Here is a 12,346-nt window from a genome sequence, read left to right on the forward strand (position 1 = left end):
GTGACCTGGGTTCGCTGTTTATTTTGTTGGGTGTGTAATTGTGCCCCTAAGGAGATAAGGAGACAGGACATGCACATTATGATAGAAAGAAAAGACTGCCTCTACCATTTTTGATCTTAAACAAGCTGGGGAAAAAAAAAGAAAGAGAGATTAACATCTTTTTAGCTCACGTGTGTGTCCTGCAATGTCCTCACCAATATACATTGCTGACATCAGCTGGGCTTCTTGAGTATATTTGGTTTGTGTTCTGCTTCTGTTACAGGCTCCCAGCAAACAGTCAGGCTTTTGAGCCTGATGCTCAGTTTGCTAACTGGAAATTAAACACAGTATTAGGAAAGAAAGGGAGCCACCTTCTCACCTCCTAGCTTCACATGCACAGTTTCTGCAGTCTCATGGAAGTTACCATCAGAGTTAATGGAGCAGCTCATTTATTTCCTCCTGTGGACATCCTATGGGACTGAGCAGAGGAATAGCAGATACAGCTACCCCAGTGAACCCGCCTGTAGTGATGGGGTCAGTAAGGGGTGGGATGGGAATTTGCCATAGCTGAAGGTAAAATACCAAGCCTCTTATCCTCCCATTCTTTCAGAAGCTGTCTGTGAGGTTTGATGCTTCCTAGGTGATTCCAGGGACAGCTGCAACCATGCTTGGACATGTGTCTTGAAGTTTGAAGTCAGTTAGGTTTTTATTAATGCAGGATTATCTAATGGACAGCCTGGATTGGAAAATGCTGCCTACATGGGAAGTGTGTCCACAGAGCAGTGGTTAGCCTGGATTCAAATTGCAGTGAGGCAGGATCAGGCTTTCCTGTGCTAGGAGCTGCCAAGCAGGACAGAGCTCTAGGACCCTGTCTCAAGTAGCTTTCAAACTAATCTGAGTACAGTAGTAAATGCACTGAGAAAGAGAGCTGGAATATACTGGAGTTAAAAAATAAATGTTATGTTTCAAGAAACACCTCAGATGATGAATCTGTAGTACAATATTTTAATTCCAAAGAACTCATGACTTACAGTCTTTTCCTAGCTAGAAAAAAATAGCTTAGCAATTAAGGACAATTAGGAAATTTGAAGATGTAATTTGGAAAACACTCTTAACTGCATTTTTAATGGCATCTTCAAGCTCCTTTAAGTTTTTGAGGAGTAATTAAATTATTTGAACTAAGTTACTGTAACTTCAGTGGCTAACTCTATCTCAAGATGTTAATTTTCAGCAGTAGAGTAAGTTACACAGTCTGTGCTCTCAATTAAAACATTAAATGTTTATCTTGAATTATTACACAGTTATGCTGTTCTAAAGACATTTCCTCTCTTCAGAGTAAGGGAGAATTTTTCCAAATTCGCTGACACGTAGATGTTTACAAGTGCTGGTGATTTCAGGTTTAACTGTGACCTTTCAGAGTTGTTCCTGTATTTGCCACAGACTAATTGCTTAACATTTCTCATTATTTGCACTGGAGAGTAAGTGCTTTGTGTCTGTCCAGATTTATGTTCTTGCTGTTGCTATCCTCACTCAGTTATTCCATACATCTGTTATTCCTTACCTCAACTCCTCATTGAGAACAAACTTTCTGTGCCTTGTAGGATGGAAACAAAGATGTGATATTTCTCCATGGTTGCAAATTATTGTGAGCTTATTAGATGCAAGTGCTTTATATAAGGAAAAATATATTTTTTTTTAGCACATTAGTAAATGCTGAGAATTCTTTTGTTAATTAGAGCTATCAGATTATCAGAACCTCATCCTAATATCCTGTCTTTTGTCAGCTTTCTGGGACACCTCAGCAATTCACTTAGTCTTTATATATATGTGTGTGTGTGTGTGTGTGTATGTGTATATATATGTATGTAATATATGTATTTTCCCCTCCTTTTATGCAAAATGAAATTATAGCATTTATGTATTTCACAAGATGGTTGTGAAAACAAATTCATTGAAAACTGGAGTGGTCAGATATGTTAACATGGTTTTACAAGACATAGAACATGCTGTTAAGCAAGTTATTCTCTAAGAGTAATTATTTGTAATTATTTCTCAAGGGAATTGGCAGCAGAAAAAAAGACCTAATAAAACAATTTAAACCACAACTTTTTAAAGAGAAGGAAGGGTATGTCAAATCTGAGACATGGCACTCTAAGCACAGAAAAGACATAGGAAAGAAGTAATCAAATAGAGTGTCACAGCAAATGTCTTAAGTAGATGATTTCTAGATTATTTTTTTAATCTTGTCTGTTCACAAGGATTTGATTTATTAAGTGGGTATACAATTTTGATACCTCAAGGGGTATTTTATATCTAATTTTATAAATTAAAGATTTGGAAACCTAATCAATACCTACATAGATAACTTTGGAGGGAAGTTTTCACAGTAGAGGAATGTCAGGTATTATGGAATAACTTCTCAACTGTAACATAAGACACTGCTGCAGGAGTTGCCAGCTCTTATATGAGTCCTGGAACAAAGGTTTATTAACTATGTATGAATGTTTTATCACTTTGTTTTTTGGCTTTTTTTTTTTTTTTTTGAGAGTAAAGTTTCCTTTTTTTGGCCAGTACTGTGGTCTAGATTAATTTTCTTTATTTTCATCATTGTTAAAAGTGGGTGTCATGTGTTTTATTTCTTACTCTGAATTGAAGTGTGTAACAAAACATCTGTTTATAAGATGGAAGAGTCAGTCCCTGTCAACAGTCACCTAATAGTGACTAAAACAGGCCAGTATAACATTGGTTGGGATAAAAAATTTTATCATTATGTAATTACTACTTCAATGCTATAAGCATGAAAAAGTTCCTGGAATAGTTTCCTGTAGTTGCAGTGAGTGGCTATCAATTATTAATAAACAGAAAGCACATACTGCATACTAATTTAATATGAAATATTGTTTAAATTAAAGCCACTTGCCATTTAAAAAATAATATTAGATGAGATTTTTTCCAAACTTGAATTTGGATCTAGTTGCATTTTTAATAGATAAGTTGAAAACTACTGACAGGAGGAAAGATGTTGTTAATGGAATTATTTGCAGACTGTTAATGACACAAATGCTAGAAGGCTACTCTCCAATAATTGTTAATACAAGTTATATAGAGATTCCTGGTCAAAAATATATTGCAGAAAAGCTCTCAGCAGACCAGCTGGCGCATGACTGTCAAACAGTTTGAAGGAATTTATTTAGGATTCTCTACCCAGAGCAAATGGGAGACAAACTGGTCAGAGAAAGGGAAACAGGAGGTAAGGACTGTACTGCCAACACATCTGGTCCTGCTTCCTCATACCCACAGTGTGACTTGTGCCAAATATGTGTTGTCCCTGCAGGACATAAAGTACTTTGATACCCCATTTTGTGTAATTATTTGTACTCTGTGGATAAAAAATATGTTGTAAGCACAGAGCATTAATTAAAAAATGCTTTTCCCAGCAAAGAAATAGGGTTGGAACCTAAGTATATGTGTATAAAGCTTTGTTTGTACTTAGAACTTCCTATAAAAATATGCTTGCATTCTACACTACAGAAAATGCTGGGAGCCCAGGTGGTTTAGATTCTGTACCACCAAGCCATGAAATAGTTTTACTTGCCTGAAATAATAACTAAAAAATAATCACATCTTCCATTTTTCTAGTCTTAGGTTTCCGTGCTTAATCAATAATATCTGTGGTAGTATCATTATCCTGGGGGTGCTTGCAGTGTCCTATCCCTTGTGTGACAGATGTCCCAGCTGTTGTCTCCTAGTCCATCAGCATCAGTAGCAGTGAGGATCCACAGCTCACTGTGAGTGCAGAGCTCCTCGCTGGATGAAGTCCTAGCTGCTGTTACAGAAATACCAGCACTGATCTAGTACTATTTATTCCCTTAGCTTCTGTGTATTGGGAAAGGGATGTAGAAAGTGTGGCCATCACGTCCTGAAATTTCCCAAGCTTATATGGTCAAACTGGTTTTTTCCAGCTTGCAGTAGACCCCGAACAGGTTTGATCTAAATTTTAGTGCCAGTGTTACTGTGAGAAGAAACTCCACATGGATAGTCAACATAGAAATTACCTATTTTTGAAAGAAAATTCTTTAACTCTAAGAATATCACATTTGTCACCCTACTTTTCCATAGGGATCAGTAACATTTGGAACTCAAAACTCAAAAGACTTGGAGGGTGCACTCTGTCAATATTTTATGGCCTACAGTGAAGGTTTCTTAACCTTTTCATTCCATTTTCTCTGCTAATGCTTTCTCCTCACATAAAAATAGATTTTAATTGATCCTTCTGCCATGCTTTTGTACTCACTCTCACATTGACATATGAAATCAGTTATTGCTGGTTTTCAATTTACTCAAGGAGCTCTTCAGAGGAGGGTACTTCCTGTAAAAGATTCCAGATTTCTGATTCCCATTCCCCAAAATTCATTTATCTGAAAGTAAATATTTAATATCTGCCAGGCTCAAATAACTAAGATACACTTCAAAATAAATTGAATAGGAAAAATTCAATAAACCTAATTTACAGTAGCATCTATAAACATTTATCTTCTGTGTAGTGGAACGGACTTTGACGGATCTACATGTGTTCAGCCATAGCAAGTAGAAAGCATTCCTCTGCGGCTGTTTCATCCTCACCCTCACAGGATTTCTCTGTGCTGCTGCGACAGGAGAGATAACTGGATGTTCTTTTTTGGCAGGTACTGGACTGGATTGAAAATCACGGGGAAGCCTTTCTGAGCAAACACACAGGCGTGGGGAAGTCCCTACACAGAGCACGTGCGCTGCAGAAAAGACATGATGATTTTGAAGAGGTAGCACAGGTAAGAGTCTAAATTGGAGACTTTTGCTCTCTGGAGTGATTTTTGTTACTCCGTCTGTGTACTGAGGAAAAGCTATTGCTGTGTTGGGTCACGCTGCTCAATTCAAACATTTGGAGCCGAGCAGGATCCTGTCTCCGAGGTTTGGAAGTCAGTATGCACACTGCAGAGCATGGCAGCGGCAGGAATTACAATCAGAAAATCACCACACTGGGTCGATAAAAGGTCTCAAAGCCCATGAGAAATTGCACGCAGTTTACAGGAAAGCAACGCAAACTGTTGGGACATAGAGGAGAATGGTTTATGAGAGACAGTGATAAAAAAATCAATTGTAACTCCTGCAGTGAAGACTGAGGGCCTTGAGAATAGGGTGGGAGGCAGTTAGCCAAGAAGCAGGGGAAACACTAGAGTGTGTTTGCAGTGAGGGCAACTACCCTTCCACTCCTTCCGAGAGTACAGTGGAAAGGAATTTTTGCTTCTTTTGGAATTAGAGGCAATTGTTACAGGTAGACCTTCCTTCATTCCTTCCTTCCTTCCTTCCTTCCTTCCTTCCTTCCTTCCTTCCTTCCTTCCTTCGGTCCGTTTGTCCATCCTGTTTTTCTCTAAGTGTCCATGTCCAGAAATTATCCAGTCTCAGCTCTGGCTGTCAGGTCATGTTACAACATTTGGTCTTAGATTTGAAGCATCCTCTATCTGTAATTGATAATCTGTAAATCCATTAAAATCCTGATTGATCTGTGTAAAGCAGAATGGATCAAATGCTTTCTCTTGCTGGTGCACCTGAGGCAGGTTGTTGCTGAAATGTTTCACTGCGTCTTAGGACAAAAATTTACTAGACTTTAGTTCTGGTTTTCTGCAGAACCATTCCCATGTGACAGCCTAGTTTAGTTTAAGATATTTCCAGTAACAGGGACATACCTCTTTCACTGTTTCATCAGGGAAAATATTTCACTGCCTGATGGCAGCTACTAACTAGATGTTTATTTTTTCTCCTCTCCCTCATATTCAATTTATATTTTTCTCACTCTTTTGTTTTTTATTATTCCCTTGTTTATATCCCTTTGGTCTTATTTATCTCTCTTAAGGAGACAAATGCCAGGAAAAGGGATGAATTAATAACCCTGAAATATCTGTAGAATGTTGGCATGTCTTCTCTTATGTGCCTCTTAACCATATTAAACATATTTAATTCTGCTAGCATGTTCTCATTCACCAATCCCTTAGATATCTTTTCTTATCTATGTTGTTGGAAATTCAGATTACCAGTATTCTTCTTTAGATTAGATGTTCAGCTGTTGATGGAGTATCCAATTGCATGGCTTGCTAATGAACTTTGGTGTTACCTTTCAGCTGTGATGGGAAATCTTTACATACCATTGACAAATCACACAGCCTGAGAGCAGCAGTTCTAGATTGGTGGGTTTCTAAAATTTCATGGGACCACCTGTGGATTTAAGCCTTCTGGTAACAGGCTTGAAATTTTGAAAATTTAAATCTGCAAATTTATTAAAATGGACCAGAGGCTGCAAACCATGGCTCTACAAGGCCTCATCCAATGTGAGGTTTCCTCCTAAAATCAGCATTAGATGCCTTTTCAGAATATATACTTGACTCAGCTGTTATGGATACCATCCTGGGCTAGCAAATGAAAATGAAGATCATGCAATATACAGGAGCTGAAACTAAGTGATTTCATGTCCTTTGTGGCATTAATATTTTCTAAATCTCCCTCCTCTGATACATTAGCTTCATAACTCCAGTTCCATCTCTCATTTCTGGATCAAATTAGCTTTTTTTTTTCTTTTTTACCTCCTCTCTGAGAGTATTTCACTGGAGATGTAGGAAAAAAAATTAAGAACAGTTGAGAAAAGACAGAAAAATAACATGGTCTTGACAATAGAGATGAGAGCAAGCCATGTAACTGTCTGCACATGGAAACAACAGCTCATTTAAGGCTTGCTTTTCTGGCTGATGTAATTAGGAGATATATCCCCTCATCAGGATCGAGGAACCTTACAGATGTGCAGCTCGCATGTGTAGGTACTAAGGCAGAATATAATTATTTCACTAAAGACTTTTCTAACCCATCTGTTAGTCCTTCTTCTATATTATTTTAGCATGTCTGCCTGTGAATAACTTTAGACACATTTCCTTTCACTTCACGAGGCCAAATTCAGAGCAAATGAGTCTTGTTCACTGGCTCACCACATGTGTTCAAGTGAGGGGAATGGAGAGGAAAGAGGAAAACGTAGTTTGCATGGTTATGAAACCTCTTGGGCTCCTCTGAATCTGATTCCTTTACGTCCTATGTGGTAGCATCAATGAGCGTCTCATTGCTTGCCTGGACAGTTGAGAACAGTCACGATCAGCCCTGCACTCTGAGAATGAAGTTCATGGTGCCTCCTAATTGGAAATAATTGACACAAGTTGAACCTGGTTACTTCCCAATGGCTTTGACAGGAATAGCTTCCTCTGGTGCATTCACGAGAATATCATTGCTAATTTATGAGGCCTGTCTGCAGTGTGACACTGGAATGTGGTGCTGGCAAATGGACATGGGGACATGCAGTGAGGGGAAGTGAAAGGAATCTCAGGCTTTATCTGAGGTCAAGGACTTGAGAATATAATACTCTTTGCTTTGGAAGGAGTAATAGTGAGGGTAAGAGGGGAGGCCATAAATTTATCACACCTGGAGTTCTCTTGCAGAAGCTTCTAGTGGGGTTGATTTGGGGGAATAAATCTCCTCCCTGCTCTGATTATGACCAGTTTTTATTCTTCCTAACTCCCTTCTTGATGCTTAACTCCTTAGAGCTGGTTGGTAATTAATTCTAAGTTAAGTTTAAATATTTGCCATTTTTCTCAAGCTATCAAACATCTTTGCCATGGCTAGGGTGGATTACTGGCAGGACATATTCCCAGTATAGCCATATAATAAAGCACGTGTGCTAACACTCTAAACAAACCATCCAATTTGCCCATTCCTCTCATCAGGATGTTAATTAATAACATTAATGGCAATAGAAAGAGTTCAAGGTTTTTTCCTTAAAAAAAGTAAATAATAAAAAGTATCATTCTGACAGACCTGGTGAGATTGACAGTATAACCAATAGTATTTGCTATTGGCAATTCTCTGATAAAAACACTTAGCCTGCCATACAGTATAAATCTATTTTCCAAAATATACTTTCCTTTAGCTCTGATATATTTGGTCTTATCTCCTGCTGTTTCAGGAAGGCATTTACAAAGGTCAGACTAGAAGCAATTTTAATAAGTTTTCTTGATATTGTCGACAAAGGGCAAAACATTCCTGGGTTTACCTGTCTGCATGTAAAGCAGAATTGTGTATCCAGGATTGCAGTGTGGAGAAATGCTCTGATTGACTGACCTGCCAAGGCACTAGATTGAGAGGTGGAACGTGCTCCCTCTATGTCTGATTAGAAACTCCACAGATTGATAAATCTGGATGTAATGATTCGGTCAGGCATGGCCCAAATAGATCACATTCCTGCATACAGCTGTGCTTGGAAAATGTCAGTGATTTTACAGCACTGTATTGTGGGCAATAGGAAATATAATTTGGGGCCTCCTTCTCTCATAACTGCTGTTTAGACAAAGCCCTGGCAATTTTTCTGACCATAAATACACTACATGGAACGCACAGATGGCAAATGTTTGAATTTGGATTAAAAAGCCTGAGCTCCTGGGAGGGAGGTTGTTATCTTGTATATACCTGCAACTGTTTCTCAGGCAGTTGCTGATACTGTTTGCAGGCTGCCACCCTGAAAATGCCAACCTCAGCACAGCACAGTGCCTACCATGCAGTGAAATTTAGTAGTCTGGCATTATCGAGATATGACCAAAGGAATATCACTCTGAATGTAGCTGCAGTGTTCCAATGATGGCCTCTTTGCTTGGCTGGAATTATTTTGTGCAAATCAGATAACCACAGTCCCAGCCACTCATGGTTGTAAATCCAAAGATAACTTCATCTTAGACTCTTTAACTTTTCCTTATTCAGGGCTCTTACCCTGAAAACATCATGCCTTCCAGTTGGAAAAATCTCCCCACACTTCAACACTCTCAAGCTGAGCTGCACGTGTTGGAAGCTCATCTTTGTAGATGAAGAGAGAGGCCACATATCATTTTCCTTTCTGCCATTCCCAGCAATCAGAGGTTAAACTGGCCTTCTCAGCATCCTCCTCTGCTCACAAAGAGCATTGCTGCCTTTGTACTGGTGCAGAATTAGGAAAGATGCTGGGAAACTGCTCTGTTAATCCCGTGCATTCTGCTGCCGTAGGACTGAGTGGTTTCGTGCTTTGAATGATCCAAACCGAGCATTTCTTTAGTCTTTCTGCCTTTATGAGCTTTTCCATCAGATGTGCTGTTAAGATTTCCTATCGTGCAGGTTTATCCACATTTTGGCAGGCGAATGCCCACCAGTGCGGATTTCAACCTGCAGATGGCACTCGCAATGCGCTGTAAAGCCTTTAGCTCTAATGGTAAACACAGCCGGTGTTTCTCGTCCAAACTAACCAAACATTGTCTCGGAGTGAAATGAAGCAGAAGTGGGAGCTGGCTAGCTCACTGTCCCGTGGTGTTCTCCCACCCCTGCCAAAACCCACATTGTTCAAGGTCACTCAGAAAAACAACCCTCTTAATATTTTATTTTTTTAAAATGCAATGCTGGGCGATCCCTGGTTTAATGCAAGATGACAGTTGTCATCTGTGTTTATGGGATAAGCTGCTCTCGGGTCTGTGGAGCTGCTCTTGGGCCACATTAAGCTCACAGCTAGAACTGGTTTTGTATCTATTACTTGTGTGTGTGTTTGCATGCAACAGCACGTGTATTTTCCAAAATCACCAATGTTTTTAAGGTAAAATATCACGACTCCAGCAAACAACAAAGCATGTGTTCTGAACAACCTTGGCCCAAAATGTGTGGAGTTGTCCCTTGTTATCAAACACAGTAAGGCGACTGACTGGAGGTGGTATGTGGCCATCAGATTTCATGGGGTGTGTCCAGTGTGGCAGCTCTTGATTCAGGCCTCATAACTAAAAGAGTTTTGATTTAAGCACATGTTTGGATCCTCTATTCCTGACTTTGCAAGTTTGACAGGCTCCATTTTGCCAAGGTATACATGCAATGCAGTGGGCTGTTCCTGAGTTACTACAAAGAAGGAGAGCCAGACAAAATGTGATCAAAAATGCTGGACTTTGCAGTACGACATTTGAGAAGCCATTCAGTTTTCCTGTTCTTGGGTATCCATGCTTGCCTTCCTCTGAGACAGCTTTTGGAAGATGATGATTAAACACCTGAACACTGGCTTCATACTGTCAAAGTTAACCTTATGTGTATATACATAGTTCTTTTAAGATTCATCTCTTCCTTTTATATTTGTCTCAGGGAGGTAAATGTATTTCCTGCAAGGGAAGGCTTTCAACAGAGACCTGAAAGCTAAGGGCCTGTATCAGCTACAAGAAATCAAAGATCAGGTGATTTTCTTCATCTAAGAAGTAATTTGTTCTCCAGTGTTCCTGTCTGGAGTATTCCCTTCCTGCATTGTGCTGTTCTTAAAATACTGTCAGTTTGGAGTTTTCAAAAAGCTCTTGCAGATAAAAAAGAACTTATAAGTGTAAGTATGGTGAAAAAATATGATTATATTGTTTGTCATGTGAAATATCCATTGGATTCAGTAAGAAATGCTCCAGGTAAAAGTGGTATTCTGTGGTCTCTCAGTCCCATATAGTTTTACTTGAACTACTTTAAAACTAAGTGTGATAATGGAATAGTCAGGCCAAAGCCGAATTGCAAACAGCTACTTGTTTGGCCTTCAGAATAAAAACCTAGTGCTTTCCCATACAAATTCCAGCTCTGTTGGATGTCATTGTTCTAAAGTTTGGCATGAAGTTCAGTACTGATGTAAAACAGCTAGGAATAAATTAGGAGCCCATGTTGATAATAAGCACTTAGGAAGCATTATCCCTGGGTGGTTGTTTTAATTACTATTTTGTTATTTTGTTTCACTTTTTAAAATTTTGTGACCTACCTGGTTGTTGAAAGGAATGGCTTGCTGGGCATACTGGATTTTTGCCTTTGGGTTGGGTGATTGAAGTCCTATGTAGGATGAAATATTAGGCCAAAACAGGGCAAAAGCAGATAATTAAACCTGGTAAGAAATATGCTCAAAGTTGGCAATAATAACTGTGCTTTCAGAAATGCCAAATCTCTATAATCTGCATTTTTCCTGTTCATTTCATTTATCCAAATGTATTCAATTCCACACTGGGAGCAGATTACACAGGCCTTTGTACTGTGGTACAGGAGCTCCAGAATTCCTGGTTTCATCTCCTGGCTGGAAGCAGAATGCATCTGGCATTCACAGGCAGCAGAGATCAGTGAAACTGCCAATACATGAGTTGTCTGTGAAAGTTATGTTGGGACTTCTGGATCCAAAACCTTCTAAAAGCATACTGAAGAGCCAGATAGTTTACCATGGAAGCAATAGTGTAACTTTGTGCAGGAAGTCACCTCTGGGTGACTCGGGACATATCTGCATTGCAAGGACAGAGATACTGAATTGGTCCTTCTCAACCTGAGCCAGGAACCAGAAAGGCTGGGAAGGGCTGAGCAGAGTGCCTGTGTTGGATGTGGTGCTATGGAGACTTGACTGTCAGACCTTAGTCAGAAGCAGGTCATGTTTTTTTCCCTGAGGAAGTGTGATACTCTTCAGATGCTATGGATATCAGGACCATGCTCCATTGTATAATCTAGACGTACCCATGGAGACTCTGTTAGCAGGGGCTGCTGAAACAGCATCTTAGCTGAGCTTCTGGAAGCAATGGAATTGAATTGGTAGCCATTGGTACTCCATGGTCTAGTGGGAGACCTGTTTTTAGAGAGGCTCTGTAATAGTACAGAAATCTTCCTGGCCACCATGTGAAGAGCTGTGCCTATTATGCCATGTTTCTGAGCTTGAATTTTAGTGTATTTCTCCTCCAACTCGAAGTGATTTTCTTTACTATTTCTTCTCTTCCAAAGTCACTTGACAGCTGGATCTTTTCATTAAACCTCCTGCAGCATGATTCACAATCTAAATGTTCCCTATAAAATCTCAAGGTTTGGCAACACTGTGCATTTTTTACAATTGCCAGGAGCTAACTTCTTATCACTGGTTTATTTGGGTAGGTTTATTTTTGTGTCTTTAAAATATGTTCCTTTAATTTGCCTATAAATGCAAAATTCTGTTCCCATGGCAGACAGGGAGACAATGAAGCTATTTAAGAAATATGTATTTTTAATTCTAGAGGTTCTGGAAAATAGAATTTCTATTGTGTGGGGAATTCAGAGACTTTTGAATTAATTTCTTTTTGAATCAGAAAAGACAGACAAAGTTTCCTAAAGAAGAAAAATCCTAGAATTTGTTTCTTCAAGGCCCCAAACTTCTTAAAGAGAACATTGGAAAATTATAACACTGTATCTTGTATAGGCCATGTACTAAAAATACATTCAATGTGGTACTGATGTCTCAACTGAATAAACCTACAGCTGAAACGAATGGTAT

The 12,346-nt window shown here is 39.1% G+C and overlaps 1 protein-coding gene across 2 annotated transcripts in view; it reads left to right on the forward strand.

Moving 5' to 3' along the window:
- KALRN (kalirin RhoGEF kinase) overlaps positions 1-12,346 on the forward strand; it is a 504,478-nt gene that overhangs the window by 267,120 nt on the left and 225,012 nt on the right. For both annotated transcript variants that reach the window (XM_027637175.1, XM_027637176.1), the window contains exon 11: positions 4,665-4,787. In XM_027637175.1, the coding sequence (XP_027492976.1) occupies positions 4,665-4,787 (123 nt within the window). The remainder of the gene's footprint in view (positions 1-4,664; positions 4,788-12,346) is intronic.

Source organism: Corapipo altera, unplaced genomic scaffold (genome assembly GCF_003945725.1).
Source record: "Corapipo altera isolate COAL_440 unplaced genomic scaffold, ASM394572v1 45, whole genome shotgun sequence".
Lineage (NCBI taxonomy): Eukaryota > Metazoa > Chordata > Aves > Passeriformes > Pipridae > Corapipo > Corapipo altera.